We start from the raw sequence: 25,443 nt of genomic DNA, 5'->3' as shown, positions 1-25,443 counted from the left end.
TAGATCCCCTTACCCCTCCCCCCATGCGCGCTCCGCTAGGCCTTCGCCCCGCGCGTTTGTCAATGAACGTGGCGCCGCCGCCTGGGCCCCGCCCCCCATTCTCTCCTATTGCCCAGGTGTCCGCTAATCAGGCGGAGCCCGCCGGTTGCTTAGCCAATGGGACGCTGTCTCGGGCCAGGGCCGGCTGCCACAGCTCTGATTGGCTTGATGAAGCGTGATTGGCAGGTCAGCCCCCGCCTCGCCCCCGCCCGGAGGGAGGCTGAGCCCCGGGCGGCGCTGTCCACACGCAGCGGGTCCTGAAAGCGGCTCCGGGGCGGCGCGGTGGCGCACTGTGCGCGCCGAGCAGGCGGAGGGCTAGCGCCGGCGGCGGCGGCGGCGACAGCGCGGGCAGTCAAAGCCGACAGCGGCTCCATCTCAGCACCGGCAGTCCCAGCGGCCTTGGTGGAGAGGACCTTCCGCTCTCTCGGTCCCTCGCTTCACGCCAGGGGCAGGCGCGGCGGCCGTCCCGGAAGAGGCAACTGGAAAACAGTGGAACCAGACCCCTGAGAGAGGGCAGCGGGGCTCGAAGAGTTGGTGGGCGTGAGGCAGATACTCAGGCGAGGAGGCTACTGTCGCTGTTGTCCCCATTCCTGGTCCCAGCGATGGGGGAGCATCGGGGGCCGGGGGAACTTTGAAGGCAGAAGCTGCGGGGGTGTGAGAGCTGCAAGCTCCTGGGGACTGAGGAGTCACGGCCCCAACGTCAGTGACGGAAGCGTCTCCGAACCCGCCGGGGCCCCAGCGCCGCCAGAGAGGAAGTTCTTTGCAACTTCGTCCGAGACGTCGGAGAGCCGAGTAGAGAGAGGCTGGGGCTGCAACTCCAAGCCCCAGAGATTCAGAGAAGCAGAGAAAGGATCCGGTGGAGACCGAAGGGTCGGGGAGAGACTCCAGAGGCAGCGAGGCCGCGGAACCAGCCTGTCAGTCCGCGGGCCTCGCTGCCCCGAGTGAAGCCAAGGGCCGTGTGTCCCGAAGGCCTCCTCAAAAGCCGCTCCTACCGGAGGCCGGGGGCTCTTTGCCGTCCCGGAGACGGGCCCCTACGCTATGCCCCCGAAGCTGCCGGCTGCTTGGCCGCAGCTACTTCGGCCCGAGTCCGCAGCCACTGCCTGAGCCAGCCCGAGAGGGAAGCCACCAGGACTTGGGCGCCCCGCTCCCAGCCGGACGGCACTAGCACCGTTTCCCGCCTCTAGGCGCAGCTCTCGGCGATCTCCAGCGGAGAGGCTCTGAGAGAGGCCCGGCAGCTCCAGCAGCGTTTTCCGAACCCAGATCGCACAGAACCCGGCCTGGCGGCTCGGCTCCCTAGCCGCGCTGGGCAGCCCCTTGGCGCCAGGAGGCGGCGGCGTGGGCCGGCCTGCAGTCTGGAGCGCCCCGATGGAAATACACTGTAAGCACGACCCGTTTGCATCCATGCATAGTAAGTAGGCGGCGAGCTCGCTTCTCTCACTCTCCGGCCGGGACGGGGTTGGGTGTGCCGGACCGCGGGGCAGGTACCAGGGCCAGGAGGACTCAGGACTTCCGTAGCAGCGCAGTCAAGTTGGCAAAGTGCAGTGCTCCCAGGCAGGGCATGTGGAACGACGCGCCTGGTTGTCCGACCCAGAGCTCGGCCAGAGCACCTGGTACGGGGAATCCCGCCTCCAGCAACGCGTAGTGTAGGCAGCGAGTTGCAGCCTCTCCAAGGGCTCCGGGCAGCAACATCCCCGCGTGTTGGGAGAATCCTGGCTAGGACCTGAAGAGGGCTCCAGGCCTGGCTAGTTGGAGGGCACGAAGTTGTAGGAGAGGTCAGTCTAAGTCTCAGACAGTGCCCCACACCCCAACCTGGGGTGGTGCCTTTTACAGCCGTGGGGCATCAAAAGGGACTGAGGCTTGGAGGGAAATTGGGGCCCTGACCAGCACCTGTGTACTTGTATGTGTGGAAGAAAAGGCTGAGAAGTAAGCAAGGACACCAAGTCCAGAGCTCTAAAGGCGCCCTGGAGTTGAGGAGTGGGATCTGAAAAATCAACAAAGTGGCGTTCCCTCATGCGAGCTTAGAAGCTGCCGATTCATACAGAGACCCTTAAAGACACTATCAAGTCCTTCTCTTCAGGACACTTGCCTCATGATGGCTTCACCCCTTAAAAAAAACCCCAGAGGTCAGTTAGTCATAACAGGCACCCCCCCCCCCCCCCAACCGTGGCTTCTGTAGGAGACGGGAAGGGTCATCATTCTGGGCACAGGCGAGGCTGACCCAGCTGCCTGACCCTTCGGGATCTGCCAGTTCACCCTTTAGCACAGCTTCCTGTGAGATGAGCGCTTCTCTCATGGTGAGTTAACGCCGGATTAGATTCAGAGATTTCAAGGAAATTCCAAGTGGAACGAATCGCGTTTCCCTTCTGCTCACTGCAGAGCTGGGCCGGAGCAAGGCGCCAGGCTTTGGCGGCATCTAGCAGGGTAGCCTGCTTGAGTCCCCACGGGCAGCAGGTCAGGGAGTTGCTCCCGGACTGGGAGCTTACCCAAGCCAGGTTTCCTTCAGACAGCCCAGGATCCTGCTTACTCAGCCGTGAGTCCCCTATTTAACAAAGGCAGCACAGACCCGGCTGGAGAGAAGGCAAGCTTCCGAGGCGGATTTGTTGGTTTCTGCCCTGGAGGGCCGAGTGGCCTGGTAAGCAGGGAAATGCTGATATAACCGGCAGGGGCTGGTTGCGGGCAGGTCAGTTTCTCTTTGTGTCAATTTCCCGAGTGCAAGGTAATCCACCAAAGCAGCGAGGAGATTTGCGAACAGAAGCGGCTTGCGCTGGTCCTACCCCAAACGATTCTTCACCATTTGGGGCCTGTGCCAAAACGGTTTCCAGTCCATGGTGACCCCAGCGTCCCTGGCAGCCCTCTCTGGGGCAGACTTGAGCCATGCTCTGGGGAGGATCTGTTCTCGCAGAGCGAGCGAGAGAACAAATGAGTTGGGGTCAATACTCTGAGAGGTGGACAAGCCTTTAGCTCAGCTAAGGGGCGATTGGGGGACAAAATGGAGAGGGTTGACCCCTGCACTTCTCTCCTCGCCAGCCACAATTTACAGAGTCTCGCTGCCTCCTGCGGAGAGCCAGGAGCCCCAGAAGTCGTGCCGGCCCTTGGGGAGATAGCATCAGAACCAGTGGTCTCCTGGCTTATGCATGAGGGTGGAGAAGGCAGCTCCTTCCAGGTGCTGGTTAGCCAACCGAAAATGCCAGTGTCTCTGTCCCTCCTTGTCCCTGCCTTCATCTGCCCCCTCCTCGAGAAGTGCTCCCTCCTCCCATTTTCAATCATCCCGGCTGCATGGTGGGGGGCTGGGCCCCAGCCAGCCTAGCTTTCAGAGCTGGCTTCTCTGGAAGTGCCTTGGTTCTGACGCCTAAAGCTATTTGCTTGTACACTGTAGGCCCACCCTGGCCCCCAATTTGTTGGCTATTGAGGGGGGTCAGCTTCTCCCCCTGCTTCCCCCATCTCCCCCATTCCCCGTGGAGCAGGACATCATCTGTGGGGAGGTGGTATTGGGGGAGGGCAAGGCACTGCTGGGAAATTGGCTTCTGTGTTCTCTTGCCCCTACTCCCTATTCTAGACTCATCCTTTTCATCAGCACAATGGCCTCCCACCATCCCTGCATAGATGTCTCCTTCCCCCAGGTAGGGGGAAGCACTTCCATGGGCAATCTCCTACCTAAGTGTCATCTAAACCCTCTGCTACACCCATTTTACAGAGTATGATAATTGAAGCCAGATAGACAAAAGGACTGACAGGAAGTTTACATGGGCAGAGCTGGAGCTGATTCTTGGGTATCCTGGATTCATGGAAGGGGAGAGGGAGGGACTCAAGATTCCAGAGAGAGGGCAGTGGCCTGAGTGAGTACACACATGTGCAAGACACTCTCTCTGTCTGGTTTCACTATACCTGTACTCATGATCGGACTGTCCATCTGTGTCAGCGCCTGTCTGTCGGTTAGAACCCATTAAGGAAATTTCATCCCTCGTCTTTCCTTGTGTCCCTGTTTGCATGTCTGTGTGCCCCTTCATTTATCCTCTCTGGTGCCACTAGGAGGAATTTCAATAACCCTGTGGGGTTCTGGAGTTCAGTCTTCCCTCTGAGTCAGCAGAGACCCTCTCCTCAGGACTCTTTACCCAGCCATGATCTTCACGATTTGGATAGGGTCCCTGGTGGGTAGTATGTCCTTATCAGGGCCTAAGGAGCATCTGTGGAGGCCAGCCCTTCCAGACCAGAGCCACAGAGGCCTCAGGGTATCTTCAACCCTTCTCCCCTCACCTTCCTCCAAACCCTGAATAGTCTTCCCTGTGGGGTCAGTATCTGTGTGTCTGTTTCCTGGTCTTTGCCTTGATTTGTTTGCATCTGTCTCTGTGCCAGGCTCTCTGAAATTTCTACTTGGCCTTGAGAAGTGTAGCTGAGAACATGCACCGCTCAGGAGGTGAACCCTCACCCAGCTAAGGTCCATAGGAAGTAGAGGCTGGGACTTGGGTCCTCTGAGGAGATGCAGGGCCGGAGCCGGGGTCCCAGAAAACAAAGATTCTTCTCCAAAGAAGTCCCCTGTCTTCCAGATACCCCTTTACTGGACTTCCTCCATTTTCTCTTCTGGTCTTCTTGCCTCCCATGTACAGCACACTCACCTTTCTTTTCCTTGCCTGTACTAGCTGATCCATTCCTTTTTCTCTTCCTCTGCCTTTCTAACCTGAGGCTTCCCTTCTGGGCTCTCTGTCCTTGCTGTCTGTGTCATTTAGTTCCTATGCATTGCATCCTTCCCCTCCCTTTTCCTCTCTTCTTTCCCCATCCTGCCTCCCTCTTTCAGGCCTCTGGTTTTACTTCTTTCTAATCTCAGGGTAAATGGGAGACACTGTCTTCTCTGAGCAGGTAAATTACCTTCCCACCACCCTTGAAATGCTCTCTGTTGGATAGGACTGTGACTTAGGCAGAAAGGGCTCACCTAAGTGAGTTTGGGAGTCTTCCCAGAAAGTTGAGGGAGATTGGGGGCTCCAAGGTCATCCTGAGTCTGAGGTCAGCTGTGGTTATTGGATCGGACTCTGGAAGAACATTGGTAGCCTTGTCTTTGTGGTCAAAAGTAGAGAGTTTGGGGCCTTGCTGCCACCTAGAGTGTCCGACCCTGGGGGTTTTTCCCTGGTGCAAACGGCCCCCGAAGCTCACAAATGTCCTGCAGGACTGCTCTTGGAAGTTAAGTCCTCTTGAAGGTTGCCACTCTGTTTTGGGCAGAAATTTTACATTGCCAGTGGTATAGGGAATAAGCGATTGCAAATGGGTCACAATGCCTGGGCTATAGGTTATCTCAAAAGTGCTGGATGCTTTTGGCTTCCTTCTTGTCCTCTCAGATGGGCTTGTACCAATTTTGAATTTACTTTCTTCTTCAGGCCAGCCTGTTCTTTAAAGATCTGTACAATCCTTTTTTATTAGATGCTCCCAACCCCAGAACAAAGCCTTCTTAAGGCCCTCAACCAGGGGTGGCCGCAGTCTTTCTGTTTTGGGTGAACTACGCAGTTTTCTTTCTAACTGCAAAATCCTGTTGGGGATGGTTTTCCTTTTTCTTACGTTTGGGGTGTTTTAGAACAATCAAAACCAATGAAAGCTCGTTTCAAAAATGAGAGAGAAATTCAGCTAAGAATTAGAATTAGGTACTGTCATTACCTATAAAATTATGTTTTTTCTTGAAATCAGTCTGAGCTTGGAAATTTGGGAAATATTCAATTAGGACCCTCATGGGAAACTTCAGTGAATAGCTTTGGCAGTTTTTAGGAAATAGGTTATGTTATGAGTGTCCCCCCCTTTTATTTCAGATGTTGTTCATGAACTTAGATAGTAATTGAGTGCTTGGTGGGGGATTGCTGAAATGAGGTGGCTATTTTATGTTTTAGAGCTGGAGACAGAGACAGAGACAGAGAGAGAGAGAGAGAGAGAGAGAGAGTGTGTGTGTGTGTGTGTGTGTGTGCATGGGTGACATCTGAGATGCCCTAGCTTCCCTGGTACAGTCTAGTCCCAGGCAAGTCCCGGTTTAGATAGAGATTTCCCCATCATTGGCCTCTGAGCTGCCAGCAGCATTGATAAATGCTTGGACTTGGCTTTTGGCTTTTGGCTGTCCTTAGTGATGTCAGTTAGTGGCTGATTAACAGCCACAAGGTCAATGATGTTACATACTGGATGTTATATACAGTGGTGCTATACTGGATCACTCTGTGTTTACTGGTTTTGCTATTCATTTACTTGGATTCCTGTTTCCCTCCAGATGGACTTTGGTGTAAGAGGAGGGAGCTTATTGGGTGGAGGAGACACTTTCCTGGACTCCTTTTACTTAAAATCCATCTCAGAGCCCTTGTAAAACCTGGGACTCGGAAGCCTTCTCCAGCTTCTTTATTTCCCCTGAACCAACTTAAAGCTGCTTGTCATTTGCAAAACACTTCAGCAATTCCAAGGAAACTCTTTTATAACAAATCCTGATGTGGTAGAGTGGAATGTGATCCTCTGACCCATTTCTTTTGTGTGCTCTGAGAGGGTACAGTCTGCATGTCAACCTCACCTTTTTTGTTTGTTTATTTTTTGCCTTTACTGAGGGATGAGCCCCATCTTGTTAAAGAAAAGATTTTTATCAAGGCAGTGGTTGGGTTTTGTTTCAGTACTCTGCAGACACTATTTAAATTAAAAAAAAAAATCTTTAGCCTTTGAATCAGATTGCTGATTAAAAAAACCCAAAACCCATGTTTCCCCCTGAGATCTAGGTTTATTGGAGTAGTTCTTTTCACTTTTACAGATATTTGCTAAAAAGAAAATAGTTATATTTTTAAAAATCTCTTTAGATTTGATGTATTCTAAAACATTTTCTCCCCAGGATCTTTCTTAGACCTCAGCATCATGCATGTAATAAGTTAGGTCTCCAGTATAGATTGGGGTCTTTCACATAGTCCATTGTTAACAAAAAATTACAAGGCAAATTACAACAAAAATTGAAGGATGGGGATGCTTGTTATCAATAGCCCAACTGGCTGAAGATGGACAAAGGCAAAGGTTAATTTTAAAAAGCAATCTGAGGGGCTCATGAAGCCTGCACGATCAGACTCCAGGCTCAAGATCTCCAGCCTGCGGCCATTTCCGATCAGAGGGGCTGTGGGCGCTTACAACACGCTTCTTCTCTCATGTGACTGGTTCTAACCACCCTTTCTCTCTGCTTTTGTTTTTGATCTGTTTCAGGACATGGAGGAGTGAATCAGCTTGGGGGGGTTTTTGTGAATGGACGGCCGCTCCCGGATGTAGTCCGCCAAAGGATAGTGGAACTTGCTCATCAAGGTGTCAGGCCCTGCGACATCTCAAGGCAGCTTCGAGTCAGCCATGGTTGTGTCAGCAAAATTCTTGGCAGGTAAAGGCAGAAGCTGCAGGCTTCCCTTGATTTTTCAAATAACAACCTAAAACATGACCCAGTAGCTGTCCAACGTGCGGGTGTCATATTGAAAATCATGGTGGCACTTCACCCACATGCATAATACTTAAGAGTTTGCAAAGCTCAAGCCATTCAATTCAAAGTAGTCCTGGGAAACCCCTGTTTCAAGTGACATGTGGAATGAGGTGACTCAATCAGGAATGACATGTTTTCTGAAAGCCTGGTGAATTATTCCAAAGAACCCAAGAATAAGAGGTTCTTGGGAATTTCCCCTACACATGTTAGGTGAGTCTGGGGCCTGAGCAGGGCTGGGTGGAAAACCCACAAGTTATAAAATCACGTTATTAGAGTTCAGTGTTTCATTTTAATGTCTTCAAAAAGCACATTCCATTTTTAAAAGTCAGCTGTCATTTTCAGTTTTTGGTTATCACCAGCCTTATTATGTTGGGCTGTAGTATTTTCCTTCTACACATTTTGTTTCCTTTGTAGTGACAGGCATCTTAAGCATATATTAGAGAGGGAAAAAAACTCAAACGCTAACTCTCAAATCTGACATTTGAAAGTTGCCACTTGACCCGTAGATTTGCAGCAAGCAAAATACGAATAATGCCAATTCTCCCAGAGGGCTGTAGAGCCCAGCCTTTGAGCACTCCTGTGTGTTTTCTCAGGAGAGCTTCAGTATGGTCCAGGGAAGCTTGTTTTGAGAAGGAAACAAATCTACAGAGGCCAAGTGCCTGAGCCAGGTCTATCCAGCTAGTCAGTACTCAGACTGGGAAAAGGCCTCAAGGATTCTTAGACCATTGGCACCTTACCATACTGCAAAGCCAAAGCCACAGGCTTGTTTCGGGGCATGTGAAGTTGTTCGAAGTCTGCTCTGGCAGCCACGGGTGTTCTCAAGTTTAGTTGTTTAGAGCTGTCTCAGGATTTTTCTCCCTGGGTCAGAAAATAACCTTGGTCCTGTAGCTTGCATTATGATTTGAGAACAGATGCCTGAAGAGAAAATAAATATTTTGCAGTATGTCAGTGATATTGTGACTTTTTGCTTGCTCTCTCCCTTTCATCTGCTGGAATTTAAGAAATTCTTTTAGATGGAAGGAATAACAGTTTCTAACCTTGGGGAGCCTTGCTGGAGGCCAAAGGAAGAGGTTTCAAGGCCAGGGGTCTGGCGTCCCCTTTGGGGACCTTGATCCTTGTGTTAATTCCTTATCCCTTACCTACCTCGGGTCTCCTCAGCCAGGGAGGCTCTGGGCTCCACTCCTGTTTAACACTTAGCAGCGAATGAGCCCCAGCCAGAGTTCAAGGAGGAAGGCTGGACATTAGCACGGTGCTCTTGTTAGACAGTGGTTTGAGGCAGGAGGACGAAAGTGAGAATAAAAGAAGAAAAATACAGGAGAGGGAGATGCAGAGAAAAGGGAATCATCCATTTAAAAGAGAGAGACAGAAATAGAGAAATGAAGACAAGAAAGAAGGAAAGAAAAAAAGAGAGAGGAAGGAAATATTTGAGATTATCCCAGCGTCAGGCTTCGAGAGCCAAGTGGATCTTCGCTATCTTCTTGGGAAGCCTCTTCATTGCATTGAGGGAGAGAAAAAAGAAGGCCCTTCCTTTGTGTTTGCTGAGACATCTTTGCTGAGCCGACATTTTGCTAGCTATCTGAAATCTTCTTAGGACGAGATGCCGAGCCCTTCTTAGAGGGGACGTCCAGATGCCAGGTCCTCATGTTCTGGTGCCCCGAAGCCCTCCAAATCTCCCCTGGAGACCAAAGGGGACAAGGACCTTCCCAGGCACAGCCGGCAGCCTCCGGAGGCCCAGAATAGATTTGTCACTAGGTAGAGTGGCACTCGGAAGTTATGCGCCGCTCTGGTGCCTGGCCGTTTAAGTTGTCAACAATAAATTGGAATTTCATAGCTCATTATTTTCATAACTAAGAACCACAGTGGACAAAATGTCACTCTAATTAGAACTGCCTCTTAAGAAACAAGTTCAGCCCTAAAACAGTGTGACTGGGAATTTCTGAACTGGGCTGTTCATCCACTTATTTTATTTTATTTTTTCGGTTACCGAAGAATTTGATGGGTGCACTCAGAGCGACAGATTATAGAGAGTGTGTTGTGTGTGGTGGTCGTGGTTTTCAGAGGGTGCATGACAAGGCAGGTAGAGACCCTCGTCGTCTTGGGAAGGTGGCGATTTGCCAGGAGTGTGGGCATTCAGTCCACAGAGCTCGAGGCTCAGGAGGGGCTGGAGAGGCACAGCCTAGTGGCATGTGACGCCCATTTAAATCCACCCAGAAAGCCTGGCTCTTGTCTTCTTTCACTGGAGCCTGGCTGGGAGGTTCAGCCCGTTTGGAATTGGGTGGTATGTTACACAGTAATAAACACTCAGAGGATTTTAATCCGCAACACGTGCTTTTTATGTTTTGCAAAGCTTTTTCTTAACCATTCTGCATTTCTGCCCGTGTCCTGGGAGGCAGGCAGGGTAAACATCCTCCCCTTATTATACAAATGGGGTCACTTGGAGGCCCAGAGACGCTAAGTGATTTGGCCAAGGTCACACAGAGCCACTGACTAACACGCCCACCTCCTCACTCCCAAACGAATGTTCTTTGCACGGAACTACACTGTGTTGGTGGCTGCCGTTTGTCTGTCGTGTGTAAGCCAAAAGGTGGCATGGCTGTTTTGCTGAGATGAAAGAGCAGTTTTTCTGTCTGATTCCTCACTTTATACAGTTGCCAATTGGGGTTTCCCCTGGGGTGCCAGGACTGCTTTCTAAGGGCCAGGCTGATGTGTCAGTCAAAAGGCAGACAGAGACCTCTTCGTGTGAACACCACAGCCTGCTATGGTTGGCACTGCTCAGGTGGGCTGGGTGGAGGGCCCCAGATCCTGCCACCCCCGCTGCTCTCTCAGCTGCGGCAGGAACAGTGCAGTCCCATTCGAGTGATTACAATTGGAGTACTTAGCCCAGGGTTGTCCTTGCGTCTGTAACTGCTGCCGCAAGCCAGTGCCTGTCCTAACAGGTGCCCAGAGAGGAGTGAGTGAGTGAATGAGTGAGTGAAAAGAGGTCTGCGAAATGCCTGGTAAACAGTAGAGCTTCCTACAATTGTCATCATCCCCATTATCATTTTAATTTTCACAATCAAAGCAGAAGTTTGCTCTAGTGGGAAGAGGCCAGAGTCAGACTTGAAAGCTGGGACCGCCTCTGGCTTCCAAAAGGGAGTTGGGCAAGGCACTTGTTCTAATCATCAGTTTCCCCTCCGTAAAACCCCGCTGGCCCCTTAGGATTGACGTGGAGATCCAGATAATTTGAGGCAGAACTCTGTAAATTTTAGAGTCCTGTGCTGAATAATGAGTTATTGTGTTGATAGTAACAAATGACTTTTTATTGTAAAATTGGAAGGATAATTGGAAGCTGCAGAGATTGCTGTGTGCCTTGATTTAGCTGCCTTTCTAAACTTCTGACAAAATAGTGTTTTCTTGGATGTTTCTTAAAGACTGTGACTAATAATTTTTCAGTAATTACAGAAGGGGGGAATAGGTTGAATTTTGCCTTATTGTCCAAATTTAAACATGACTCACTTTTCTCAATGAAAAACAGAATTTCCATGTCCATATCACTGCTCTCAAATTATTTCATCTGTTTCTAGAATGTCCATTAGGTTGGCCCTAACTAGATTTCCCCAGGCTGAGACTTTCAGCATCTCTTTATTTATTTATTTTAAGTGTTTATTTATTTTTGAGAGACAGACAGAGAGAGAGAGAGAGAGAGAGAGAGAGAGCATGAGTAGGGGAGGGGCAGAGAGAGAGAGAGGAAGACACAGAATCTGAAGCAGGCTCCAGGCTCTGAACTGTCAGCACAGAGCCAGACGTGGGGCTTGAACTCTTGCACCAAGAGATCAAGACCCGAGCTGAAGTCGAATGCTTAACTGACTAAGCCACCCAGGCACCCCTCAGCATCTCTTTAAATGTGACTAGTCACTGGGTCTTGGGTAACACTTCCCACCCATCCCATGGGAGAATCGTCTCTTTGCCTTACCTATTATAAACTCTTTAGGTTGAAAATTTACCAGTCATTGGGGTGCATGGCTGGCTCAGTTGGTAGAGCACGTGACTCTAGATCTTGGGGTCGTGAGTTCCAGCCCGCATTGGGCATAGAGTTTACCTAAAAAAAAAAAAAATTACCAGTCAGTTCTAAAATGTCTCCTTAGCTAAAAAAAAAATCTCAACTACAAGATAATCTCTTTTGCAAGGGGAAGTCAAGAATTCCTCTGTAAATATTGAGAGACATCCAGTGAAGGCTCAGATTCAGAAAAGGAATCAAGTCATTTTTTTCCCTTGAAATGATCTTTCACGGCACTCTTCTCCCCGGTCTCGGTTTTACTGTAAAACCCTGACATCCTATTTGTGTTAACGAGGAAGAGCTGATAGCATGGAAATGTCCTTAGAAACAGCGATTTACCTCAGGGGAGGTCTCTGGAAGAGCTGCGGTGACTTGTGGTTGGTTTTTATTTATTTATTTTTTTGATTGCTTGGGTTTTGACTTGTATATAACACATATTTCCAGTTAACTCTGGAATCCAACATTTCCTTTCATTTTAGGCTAGGGCTATCATTGTAATCTTATGGCAAAAAAAAGTTGCACTTAAGGGATAGTGTCACAGAATGCAGATGGAATCTGCTAGGGGATGGGAGTACTGGTAAATTAAAGGTACAAGCCAACTTTCTGGGGGAAATTTTAGCTCGGGGGCCAGGCCACTGTCCTGATTTGGCCAATGGGCCTTGTGTGACCCTGGGCAAGCCTTTTAACCTTCATGGATCTCTGTTTTATACCTGTAGTTGGGGACCTGTTCATGCACTTATTCATTCATTTATTCATTCAAAATATTTATGTGCTTTAGAACTGTGGTGGGGATCAAATGGGAAAGCTGACTTCAAAGTTTTCTGTAAACTGTAAAATGATAGATAAATGTGATAGTTAATTAACTAATTAATGCATAGTGTCTGGACCAGCACTGTCCAATAGAAATATAACACGAGCCACGTTTGAAATTTAAAATTTTCTGGTAGCATATTAAAGAAGGAAAAATAAACAGGTATAATTGATTTTATATATTTTATTTAACCCAGTATATGAAAAATGTGATCACGTTAGCCTATGACCAGTATAAAAATTATTAATGAGATATTTTACCTTCTTGTTTCTATACTAAATTTTGACAATCTTGTGTGTGTTTTATGCTTACGGTACACCTCAATTCAAATGAGCCATGTTTCAGATGTTCCAAAGCCCCATATGGCTAGCCTAGGGCTGCTGAATTGGACAGCACAGATCTGGATGTTTTCTGGACAGAGTAGCTATTTTGTTGCAAACATCCATTTTGCTGGTTCCTCATGGCTAAGCTCCTTTCTGCTTGGGTCCTAGGTATTATGAGACGGGGAGCATCAAGCCTGGTGTAATTGGAGGATCCAAACCAAAGGTCGCCACGCCCAAAGTGGTGGAAAAAATTGCTGAGTATAAACGCCAAAATCCCACCATGTTTGCCTGGGAGATCAGGGACCGGCTGCTGGCGGAACGGGTGTGTGACAATGACACGGTGCCCAGTGTCAGTTCCATCAACAGGTGAGGGGCTGGTGCCTGTGGGGGGCTAGGGATTGGGGGGAATGGGGCATCCTGGAGGCTCTGTGAGTGCCTTTCCTAAAAGTCTGGTCTCTCCATTCATCCAGGCCCCTTAGGGGTTATTGGACAGAGGGGTGCTAATGGGGCTAGATTGATCTCGCTGTTGCCCTTCTTATCTTTCCAAAGTAAGCAGGGGTCCTAGGCTTAGGGAGGGAAGGCCATGTCAGTACCCAGGCTGCTTGAGAGTCTTCTGAGCCCAGAGTGATTTCTGTTACTCTCCCTTTACCGCCGCCTCTGTGTGTGGGACACTTAGCAGCAAACTGTTCTGATCAGGCCTTGACAAATGTCACTTCTTTGTCAGCCCGTGCTCAGGGTCTCCGCACTGGCTGATATAAATCAGAGCTTCCAAGGAAGAAAATCCCTGCCTCCAGTTTGGGCAGAGGTTGAGCCGTTGAATGTGGAAAACAGAGCCTGGACTTGAAGTTGAGAGATTTGGTTCCTTGTCCCAGTTCTGCCACAAACTCCAAGTGTCACCCTGACAAAGCTCTTCCTCTCTTTAAGAGCCCAGAACCTTGGTGGTCCTGATGTAGGTCAGTGATCTCCAAGAGTGACGTCCAGGACACCAAGATGCTGTAGAGTTAGGGAGCTGCTCTCTCCCCAGTTTCCCTCAATGTCACCCATGGAGAGAAAGAACCAGAGAAATACCATGAGTACCAGGCATGGGATCTTCCTGGGAGCCACAGCGGCACCTTCTCTGAAGTGTGATCCAGGATATATCTAATGGAGCTTTCAGAGCTTCCAAAAATTTCTGAAAGAAAGTATTCTATTATAGGGGCACCTGGGTGGCTCAGCTGGGCAGGCCCCCGACTTTGGCTCAGGTCACGATCTCATGTTCTGTGAGTTGGAGCCCCGTGTCGGGCTCTGTGCTGACAGCTTGGAGCCTGGAGCCCGCTTTGGATTCTGTGTCTCCCTCTCTCTGCCCTTCCCTGGCTCATGCTCTGTCTGTCTGTCTCTCTCTTTCAAAAATAAATAAACATTAAAAAAAATTTTTTTTAAAAGAAAATTTTCTATTGTAAACGGCAAAGTCTCAAATCCGTTAAACCTATAGAAGTCAAGGATGAAGTTGTGAGGTGAACAGAAATGATTGTTCTCTAAACTCCACAAAGAAAAGAGAACCAGCTGACTGAAAACTTGAATGGTTCCCATTTCTCTAAGGTCACACACTACCCTTGTCCATGCAGAGCCTGTCCGGGCATAGCAGACCCCTCACCCCCCGGCAGAAAGAGGTGGTCAGACTAGAATGTCCCTGAGATCCCTTCTGGGCTTGATGGTTGTTCCTTCTGTGATGACTCGAATGCACAGAATCACTGTGTAAGTGCATCTCTTGATGTTTTGAGACCTGCTATTTCATAAGCCATGAGCCTGTTTCCTTTCTCTCAGCAAGTCTTTATCTTGGTCCTGACATCATGTGAGGTACAGACCACAGAGAGGGGCACCAGGTACACTGTCTCGTAGTCTCTGTTCTAGAGGGCCTCCTTGCGTAGGATGGCATTCAGGCATGCACGAGAATTCTGGTCAACCTGAATTAGCTGAGGAGATAGCAACGGTTGTGGTGGGCTTGGGGTGGGGAGGGGGATAACTTCTGTTCTTCTGGGTTATGAGGGGCTCCAGTGTGCTTTGGGAGTCCCCTACTTCTGGCACGTTGCAGGATTACCGTCACACAGAGCAACATGACTTTTTCCCATGTCTCCAAGAGCCCTTGTGTGGAGTAAGGCATACAATGCCTATAGCAATGGGGGAACGGAAGCCTTCTCTTCAGAGGAACCTCCACCAAACCCATGGTCAGGCTTTGGGGGCCCGCAGATTTCCCAATGTAGGGTGTACATGTAATTGGTGGTTTGAAAGATAACCCTGGGTTGCCTGTGGGGGTCCCAAGCTCCTAATGCCTGCTGTTGGCAGGCAGTAATGTAACAAGTGAAGAAGGCTAGGTATGAGGTGATAGGGAAAGGTGGGGTCTGGGGGAAACCAGACAGCACGAGAGTTACTGAAGGGGTAGGTGCTTCTCAGCTCCAGCCGAATGCCTCCAGGATTTTTTTTTAAGTTTATTTATTTATTTGGAGGGAGAGTGTGTATGCACCCGCGAGTGTGCGAGTCCACCAGCAGGGGAGGGGCAGAGAGTGAGGAAGAGAGAGAGAATCCCAAGCAGAGTCTGTGCTGTCAGCTCAGAGCCCGACACAGGGCTCAGTCTCCTAACCAGGAGATCGTGACCTGACCCGAAATCAAGAGTCGGACGCTCTACCGACTGAGCCACCCAGGTGCCCTCCAAATCTCCATATTATTAAATGGTGGCGATGAATTTCAGTGAAAAAAAAAATGCCTTACAGGACGAGCATAACTCATTTGCAGGGCTCCAGCTTATATCTTCTGTAATACAAGGATGAAAACGGTCATCTATTTATGATGAATTTGCTTTAAATGTATTTTAGAAAAATATAACTGGAACACCAAGCCAGTGAGTGTGAACTTTATGAAGTATCCCTCCCATTTACGGTAAAGAACTCGTATTGCCTCATAAAGTAAGTCTAAGTCAAAACGTAAGTTACTTGAAAGGAAGATACGAAGTGAAAAGAGCACAGTGGCCCAACGGAGCGGTGGAGGCTGTGAGGCAGGACTTGCACGAGTGTCTAGGGAAGCCGTGGACCAGCTGGTGCTTTGTGCTTGGAGTTGCGCTGGACGGCTGCTTGCTGGTTGCTGGGGCTGTGGCTAGCCTCAGGGGCTCTTGTGTGTCCACAGCGGTGGCTGTGCCTCTGAGGTGTTTTCAGGTCTGTTGTCTCCTGTAGCCGTCGAGGCTTAACTCTGTTCTTTGGCAGGTATAGAAACTGAGGCCCAGAAGAGAGGTGTAGAGGAATGATGATTTTGAGGTAGAGATGGGAGTAGAGTCCGGGTCCCCTGATGTTAGTAAGAGGAGGGCCTGTCTCTTTCCACCATTGCCCTGTAGGATTCTTCCCGTGACAGAACTGAGGATCCGAGAGCAAAGAGGCAAGGAGGAGTAAAACGGTCATTCCTACCATGTCCACGCACCTTGCAGCCTTTGCACGTTGCTGCCTGTCTGCAGCTCCCTCTGTGGCCCACAGCCCTCTCCTGGGCACCCTGCTGGGGGCTCTTCTCTGGGGGCACACTGTGGCACTTCACTCAGAGCTCTTTGTGTCTTTAGCCAACCAAGCCAGCAATGCAGATGAACAAGGACACTGTTGGTGCCTCCCTCCCACCGCCACCCGCCTCCCCCTGCCTCGTCCAAGAAAACCTGAGCCATCCCTGCGTGCAGTTTTATTTTCCATATGAAGGCAAAGCTGCTCTCCAAAGCTGCGTTCAAACGGGTGCAGTTTCCAAGTAACTGTCTCGCAAACGTCATGATCATGATCTAAGAGCGTCCACAGATTCCTCTCCCAGCTCTTGCCTCCCCGGGGGCAACTTCTCACTCTTCCCCTACTTCACACAGCTAAGGAGGGAATGGTGGCTGGATTTGTAGCTATTCCGGTGGCAGCAGTGTGGTCTCCACTATCCACCCCTACCAGTGTATGCCTTTCTGCTGTCTTCTGGGAGAGCAGCCTGGGAACCCGTGACTGACACAGAATTCAGCGACACGGAACCTGTTCTGCTCAGCATGTGGGAGATTTGCTGGGACACGAGCCATCATGTTTATGTGGTTTCCTAAGGACAAAAAAGGGCTGGGGGTGCTGCACGACCTGCACCAAGGATTCTTAGAATCCAGCCCGAGTGTCAGTGGGAGGTGACTGTCCAAGAGCTGACGGAAGTCGGTAATGGAGCCTTCCTTCCGATCCAGTCCTGGATCTCTAAATCAGGGGCCAAGTGGTGGGGACTGCGAGTGGCACTCCCAGTTAGAAGGACGGTTCCACTTAGCAACGATTGGTTGTTGTCATGTGAGAACGTGGGATCAGGATTGCTAGGTGTTTCGATTTTTCAAGGGAAGCTACAAATCCGTGTATTTATGTAAAAGCTCCCACCCTACAATTATTGGCAACTAATTCAAATAAAACAAATGACTGTGCAGGCCAAACAAAACTCACTCAGGAATTGATGTGGCCTGGGGATGACAGTTTGTAAAGTCTACTCTTAATCTGAACTTGGGCAGCAAGACTTCTGAGAGTGTTTACCCATTCCCCTCTTTCTTCTCCACATCAGTTGCTGGCCTGGGTGTCACCTGTGGGCCCCCTCCCAGCATGGCCCAGTTGGACCCTTGGTTTGGGATTCTTAGCACAGCTGATGACCCAAGATTCTTACTGCACCAATGGCAGTTTGACCAGTGCAGTAGATGTGGGTATATCTTCAGCCCTGTCTTCCTATTTCCTTTTTAAAGGCACCATGATTTTCTCCTTCACTGTAATTGTGTAATGGAGGGCGGGGATGGGGGAATATGTGTGTGAGAAGACCTAGCCTTTCAAAGAAGTGAGGGTGATGTTGAAATAGGATCCTTACAAATGCCTGTAATACCTGAAGCCCTTGAAGTTTAGTCCCTCAGTTTCTAAATGGATTTGGAATCCAAATAGACTTTATGTTTCCTATAGGAAATATTTAGCAGAGGGGCCACTTCTTTTGAATGTGGTGCAAAGGAAATTGCTCGAGCATGGGAGCTGGGAGTCTGGGCTGACCTGCTGTGTGACCCTGGGCAAGTCACTTCAGCACTCTGGGCTTTGGTGTCCTCATTTGCAGGAATTGGTGGATTGTTGAATTCCCTTCTCTGCTGGACCATCTAGGATGTTCACATGGCACCCAGGATCATGCTCATGCTCAGCGAAGTAAAGGCAAAACCCTTTAGTGTTAACTGCCAGGTAACCAGACTGTCTCTGGTTTAGAAGAGGTCCGGAGTATGACTCTTACTGTGACACGTCTTGACGATTGCTTGTTAATTTAAATTTTTTTTTAGAATTGCTATGATTCAATTAGTCTTGTCCTTCCCACCACCATTTCTTCTCAGTGGAAGATAATGCTCTTTGTTCCTTTTTTTTTTTTTTTTTTTTTTTTTGGCAGCTGCTGCAAGCAGATGGGCAAAATCTCTATCCCTGGGGACAGCTTTGGAGGGTTCCCTACAATTCTGGTCTTGCCTATAAAGGACAGCTCCTCTATAGCCTTAAAATAGGGTGTGGGGATGGCTACTTTCCCCTCCCTAGTTCCCAAGGGGATCTCATGTGTTTTTAAGGTATTTGTAGAAAATATGAACCTTTTAAGGTTGAAGCTGGTCTTTAATGTTTCTGAAGATACTGCTGAAGATAACAGCTAACATTTATAGCAAACTTACTGTGCAACAGCTGCTATTCTAAGTAATTGATTAGTTTCATTCTCATCATAACCCTATGATGTAGGAATGATTCTTGGTCCCATTTTTCAGATGAAGAAACTGATGCACAGAGGAGTTAATTTACTCAAGGTCATGCAGCTGGCAAATCGTAAAACTGGGTTTCAGACTCTAGTGGTCTGATTCTGGAGCCTGTGGTTTTAATCAGTATGCTGCAGTGGCCTCTTAATGATTTGTAACAATTAATAATGTTTTACCAAATGGCTTATAAATATTTTAAAAGAAAAATAAGGAAAACATAATTTTCTTTGCTCTGCCTAGGTACAAACTTAATGGCCAAGCAATACTCTGCAAAGCTAGGACTTTATAGGAAATAAATATGAGAAATAGTTCTCATATATTTTACCATACATTTATATGTACATAACCCATAATATAGGTAAACTGTATTTATATCTGTATAGCCAGATACTCACATTGAGCTATATCTCTGTAGACAAACACACATGTATCCTTGGAAAAGGTGACATACACACAAATACAAAAATTAGATCAGATTCTAACTTAATTCCAGGTGGTCCAAAAGACTATCTCACTCCCAGTTCCTTGTCAATATGCTCCATGTTTGTTTAGTTAAAATAAGAATTTTGAATATTGGAGGAAACAAACCAACCCTGAATGCATTTGAAGTAACACTTAAGCTGACTCATAAGAAAAAGGCAAAAGGCCCTGGGGGCTCCAGGGGCCTGGACTCCAGGGGACCTGTGGTTGGGCTGTGTGGTGTGAACAGAAATGTCCGTTCAGGCTCTCAGCTGAGCATGCTGAGGGGCCTCGGTGCCCGCCACTGAGCTGTGAGATCTCTGAGGGCAGAGACCAGAACCCAATGAGGGTATCCTTACTCCTCTCCATTTGTACAAGCTGGAGACTCAGTGCAGCTTGAAACTTGAACTTCCAGAAATAACGGTCTGGAATGTGAAAAAGCCTCTCACCTAACACTGAGTGAAGAGAGCCAGATACAAAACCATGGACGCGATTTAATCTTGATTTTGTTAAAGGAAATGGGTATTTCCTAATATGCGTAGGAATGTTAGCATAAAGGAGGTACATCGAAATGTGATTTTAGATACCTTCTTTGTATTTCTCGTCCTAATAGTCTACAATGAGCACAAAGTACTTTTATAATTAAGAAAAACCCTAATAACTGTTCTTTTAAAAGGTGATCCTTGGAGGCTGGAGTAGAACGTCTCCAAAGAAGCTGAACATTCTGTTACCACCCACCCTTCTCCCTAATGAGAAGGGAGAAGCTTCCCTTCTCAGGGAAGGAGCTTTCGTGCAGATCCCACAGGGACTTTGGGCCCAGCCCTGGTTGGTTGCGCTATGACACACAGGGCTTGGGGTCTCACGGGGGAGACCCATATGAGTGTGCTGTTCTAGACAGAAATTTATAAGCTAAGCTTCTCAGAGCCCAAGGTCCTACAGAAGAACATCAGAGCTGCCGGGGCAAAGGAAAAGCAGTACCACTATTATCCCTTTCATACAGTGGGCTTTGTTTGAAGATTTTTTTCCCCAAAAAAGGATTTAATTAGAGTGGTCTGTTCCAACTGCCTCATTGTATGAAGCCTGCAACAGAATGGACTTGCCCAGGGTCACAATCAAGTTCATCATATTAGAACTAGGGCAAGGTCTCTGGAAAGACAGGCCAGCACACCCCCGGCTCCTGGCCTTGTTGGAGCCTAACCATGTGGCTTTGTACACGGCAGCTTTGGAGGCTTCCTCTTAGCAAAGCCAGGCCTGTCCCGGCAGCACTTTAACCCTTTCTAATTTCAGAGCAACATGCATCTGCTTCCTTTGGTAATTTTTAATGGGTGGGGACGTGGCTCTCTCCTGTGGCTCTCTCCTGCAGAGAAACCAGAGCACGTGGGCCCCCAGGGAACAGAGAGGTCACCTGGTTCAGTCCCTTCATTCCACCGAGGGGCGGGGTGGGCAGAGGTCCAGGAAAGGGAAGAAAGTCCCTATTAGCGTCCCTCAGGGAGTTCCTTATGGAACTGGAGCTGCTCCAGAGAAAAAAATGTCTGTTTGTAACATTAATGTGTCATCCTTTTTCTACACAAGAGGTACTTGAAGCCCAGAGAGGGGTGGGAACAAGTTACCCAAAGACACCCAGGGAGTTAGGGGCTGAATTGGGACTAGTCCATAGTGCTGCTAACCCCCTACACTCCCAATCTGGGGTCATAACCTCCCTCCTCGTCTGCCCCAGCTTGCCAGGCCTTTTCCGTGCATAGCTGGTTGAGATCTCTTCTCCGTGGTGGTAAATAGCCGTTAATTTTTCCCCCAACTGTCCACAGGATCATCCGGACAAAAGTACAACAACCCCCGAACCAGCCGGTCCCAGCTTCCAGTCACAGCATAGGTAAGAAGAACTTCTTAAAAAAATTTAAAAATCTAATGGGCTCCAAATATTCTAAAGAACTTTTTAATCATTCTTATGGACAGATAATTCTGCATAAAACACTTCGGCACACGTACTAATGCGCCTTCTTTGTCATTCTCCAAGGGCTGAACCTGGTAAATGAATTTTATAAATACTGCTAAAAGGTTTTGAATTTTACTGATTATTATGATAAATAGCTTTCACCATGAGACAGAAAATTGAAATCTAAGCCAAAAAAAAAAAAAATCCACTAATGGGGGTCTATAGAATGTCAGATAATTAAAGTAATAAATCAAGAAAGGGATACTTATTCATAACATTTTCTGCATCATTAGTCAGTAAGTAGTTTTGAATGTGTTTTTTTCTTCTATCAACCAGCCCTTCTACAATTCTTTGTGCACTTGCAGTCTTGAGTGAAGATGTGGCAAAACTTCCCAAACTTTCTCTCTCTCTCTCTCTCTCTCTCTCTCTCGCTCACTTCAATCTCGTGTACTCCATGAACTGTCGAGGACTGCCAGTGGGGCTTTTGATACTCATGGGAGATAGTCTGAGTGAGCATGACTTATAAGGGTTGGGGGTCCTATTTCCAACTACTAAAGAGTTCAGAAGTTTCGCTTGCCTGTCCTTTCCCCGAAAAGACTGTGAGATGAAAATGACATGTGTCTATTTAAGACATATTATTTCTCCACTTGGGATAAAGGGAACACCTCTGGGGGGAAAGTTACTCTACTATAAGAAAGTGCTGACCATTCAGTTCAGTAAGCCTCTGATAGTCCCGGTCAATGTCACTTAATAATGCCTCAGACTGTGTAATGTTTCCCCACCTTTGTCACTCCCTCTTTAACTGAAGAAACCCCCCCGCAGTGATGGGGGATGGGCAGAGGCAGGCTTATAGTTCCAGCTCTGCCATTAACTCATCCAGTGAGTACGTCCCTTTACTTCTCCGAGTCTCAGTTTCCCCATTTGCGGACTGATGTGCGCAAACTAGGTGCTCCCTGAGGTTTCTGATCCACCATGGTTGCCTCTGTGGATAAAGGTAAGAGAGAGTTCCTCCCTTCCATAAAATAATTATTTAGGAATCCATTCAAAAAGTGTTTGCTAAGCCCCTGCTTTGCATGGAGACTAGTGTTATAAAGGAGGCAGGACAGAATCTCCATTCTCATGGGCTTCTCCGTCTAATAGGGGAATGTAACGAAGAGAAGTTTGCAAAACACTGAGATAAGGCTCAAGAAGGAAATACAGGATGCTGTGTGAGCCAAAGGCAGGGAACTGTTACCAGCTCTGTTGAGCTGGTGTGAAGAGGGTTGAGGAGGGCTCCTGGGGAAATGTTTGTGGCTGAGATTTCCCTTGTAGCTTTAACTATTTCGGATGACGGAGCAATGAATATGAGACTAAGAATACCCGATAATATTCTTGCAATTGGGTTAGAGGAATAATTCTACTTGTAGGTCAGCAGAATGCTTTGTCTCGGAAAGTTTTATAAAAAAATGTACCTTGTATGTGTCCAGGCCTTTATCGTTTACAGACTTACTGAGGAGTGAGGAAATGGAAGTTAGAGAGATTAAATAACTAGCCCAAGGTCACATTGCTCATAAGTGACGGAGCCAGAATTGGAACCTGGGTCTTTGGAGTCTGGCACAATCACAAGATAACCAGAACTATCGCTGGCTCTGTCAGCAACATGGCGAGCCTTGGTTATATGTGCTTGTTGGTTTTTAAAGTACCAAATGACGTGTGATCTTCTTTCTTCCTCTGTTCTTTGCACCTTAATACAGAAAAGGTTGTGAGATTTGCATAAATCTATTTTGAGGAGCTTCTTCTGGTGAAGGAAAAGAGAAGTTAACGATTTCTACTTCTGTGTCTCCTAAGGAAGATCTAAAATCTAACTCAGATATAAGAAGAAAGGCCCTGTTCCCTCTAGGTCTGTAGGAGCAAGAGCTGGATATGCTCCCAGGAAAGCAACAAACAGCTTCTCACGCAACACCACCATTTCTAGTAATTTCCTACACTTTAGAGTCAAAGGCGGCTCCACCTGCCTCCAGCTAGTTATAGCCCAAGGAAATGTGTCAGAGATTGGTTTGTAGGTTTTAATGAACCAAGAGAGAATTCCCACAGCCCAGAAATGGAAATTCAGCTGTACAGCTTGAGAGGACCCTGCCGACTTGGCTGCTCTTTTCCCCTGGACTCTGGGGTTAGGAGTTAAAGTGAAACTTGCGCAAAACCTCCCCTCCCCTCCCCTCCCCTGTTCTTATCCTTAGGAATGTAGAGACCTGGCCTTAGTCACAATAAGTCACTGAGCTCAGCCCACGTTTCTGGGCAGGGGAAATCAAGACTTTAAGTCAGTAGACCTGAGGCCAAGTGCTGGTGCTACTGCTTATTGGCTAGATGACATTTAGCGAATCACTTCACTTTATGGCGCCTTCAGTTTCCTCCTTTGACCCAGGAGTATAAATAACAGCACTTGACATTGTTGCAACCGTCAAATGAAAAGCAAGGCATTAATGTGAAGCGTATTATTGTTCTTCATTATTACTTAACGAGGGGCAGATTACTGTAAGGGTTCAGACTTCAGTTTCTGGATTCTGTGGCCTTGGGCAAGTCGCTTACCTTTCCTGAAGCCTGGGTTCCCTTACCTTTCTTTTTTTTTTTTTTTTTTTTTTTTTTATTTATTTTTGGGACAGAGAGAGACAGAGCATGAACGGGGGAGGGGCAGAGAGAGAGGGAGACACAGAATCGGAAACAGGCTCCAGGCTCCGAGCCATCAGCCCAGAGCCTGACGCGGGGCTCGAACTCACGGACCGCGAGATCGTGACCTGGCTGAAGTCGGACGCTTAACCGACTGCGCCACCCAGGCGCCCCTCCCTTACCTTTCCAATGAGATAACAACATCACCTCCCTTACAAGATTGTTCTTAGAATTAAATAAAATAATGCCTCAATGATGCCTGGCACAGAGTAAGTTCTCAGAAAACATCAGTTATCATTATGATATTATACATATCAGTATATATTATATGTGCACAATATATATTCTATTATATAGCCTATCATTATTACATAATTAATATTGAATGTGAAAATCCAGGTAAACTAGAAGGAGAAAAGACAGTGAGGAACTATAAAGAGAAGGAACAGTTTGCCATTTGGAGTTTTGTTGGCTAAGTGTATGAGTGTGCAGGTATTTATGTCCGTGTGGGTGGGTGGATATGTAAGCAGGGAATGAAGCTGCCTAATGAGTGGTCTAGGCTGGCTGGTGGTAGGCCCCAGCTCCCCCATCTCTCTTCGCCGTTCCCTGCTTCCTGCATTCTTGGACAGGATTTGAGCTACTGCTCTTCTCACGCTGTCCTGTGTGCCTTTCTGCACCGTCAGCCCTCCTAGCTGCCCGTGCTCCCCCTTGCATCCCCCCAGCAGCAGAAAACCGGGGCAAATGCCCCGAGGGCTGCCCCCATCGCCCAGGTGTAGACGCTGCCATAGGGCGGGTGTCCTCCGCGAACACTCACTGCATCCCGCGCTCCCGCTGCTCCGCAAACAGTGGCATCCAGCCCAGTGTAGGGTGAGTGCTTTTGTTTTGGCCGGCTGCCCGGCAAAGCGCCCGCCCCCCACAGCCCTCCCGCCGGGCCCTGACCAGCCCCTCTCCCTCTGCACAGTGTCCACGGGCTCCGTGACGCAGGTGTCGTCGGTGAGCACGGACTCGGCCGGCTCCTCGTACTCCATCAGCGGTATTCTGGGCATCACGTCTCCCAGCGCAGACACCAACAAGCGCAAGAGAGATGAAGGTAAGAGATGCCTCTGCGGTCCTGTCCGGGGCGACCCGACCGGACGGGATCTGCTGTGGGGCCGTCAGTGAGGAGTAGAAACAAAGATGCCTGATGAGCACCGGGAGTCCCCAGGGCGGGTGGACACGGGAAGGGGCTGGGTGCCCTGGGAGAGGCAGGCAGGGTACTGGCTGGGATTGCGGATTTCTCGCTAGTCTGCCCTCATCTTCACCCCTTGGGTGAAGGAAAGAGGGCCTGGCAGAGTCCTTGTGTTCTGAGCTTTGTGGTCTGTAAGAAACCTGTGTGCAGATCTGATGCCCAAGGGCACGGTTGTCTCCTTTCTTGGGGAGCCTGGGAGCCGAGGGCGTGCTGGGTGCCCTGCAGTGAGAGCCGCACACCTGGGCGGAGGGGGTCAGCAGGTGGGTTCTCCCAGCTGGCTCTCCCAGAAGGCCTCCAACGACGAAGGCAGCGATGGTGGGGGGCTGAGGAAGTTAATCATCTCATCTCTGCCCTTGGGCCTGGAAGGAAGGAGTGCAGTGGCCTCCTGGGGATTACAAAGATGACAATCTTCCCAGTTGCTTTTTCTGAACCCCTGTGTATGCCTGCTGCCTGGGTCCCGGGAGCCGGCCACCTCTGTCCTGCACACAGGCCTACCTTAACCTGGGTTTCTGTTCCCTGATGGGCTGCCAGTGCAGCTGACGTTAATGGGTTTGAGAGGAGAAACGAACCCCTGGGAGTCTGTAAGACCTTCTCCAGGAGAGGGGGAAAAAAAAAACGCCTATGGTCTAGGGCCTGAGAGCTGCGTGACAGAAATCTTGATTCAATTATTCTGTTCCTCAGCACAATTCCCTTTCTCAGCTCCCTGTAAGGGATGTGTGTTCTCGTGAGCACATGCCTAAGTACTTAAGATCTGTAA

General features: G+C 48.7%; 1 protein-coding gene across 4 annotated transcripts in view; it reads left to right on the top strand.

Annotated features, from left to right (window-relative positions):
- The window catches only part of PAX5 (paired box 5), a 194,484-nt gene that overhangs the window by 6,999 nt on the left and 162,042 nt on the right, over nt 1-25,443 (top strand). For 2 of the 4 annotated variants that reach the window (XM_081790913.1, XM_060609304.3), the window contains exons 2-5: nt 7,234-7,399; nt 12,834-13,031; nt 20,688-20,752; nt 24,420-24,548. In XM_081790913.1, coding sequence (XP_081647039.1) covers nt 7,234-7,399; nt 12,834-13,031; nt 20,688-20,752; nt 24,420-24,548 — 558 coding nt within the window. Of the gene's footprint in view, nt 1-227; nt 1,448-7,233; nt 7,400-12,833; nt 13,032-20,687; nt 20,753-24,419; nt 24,549-25,443 lie in introns of those variants that run through there. The other 2 variants (XM_078436677.2, XM_081790914.1) reach the window with 2 other exon arrangements.

Source organism: Panthera onca, chromosome D4 (genome assembly GCF_046562875.1).
Source record: "Panthera onca isolate mPanOnc1 chromosome D4, mPanOnc1 haplotype 2, whole genome shotgun sequence".
Classification (NCBI taxonomy): Eukaryota; Metazoa; Chordata; class Mammalia; order Carnivora; family Felidae; genus Panthera; species Panthera onca.
The sequence above is the reverse complement of the archived record's forward strand: the minus strand, read 5'-3'. Positions and strand labels throughout refer to the sequence as shown.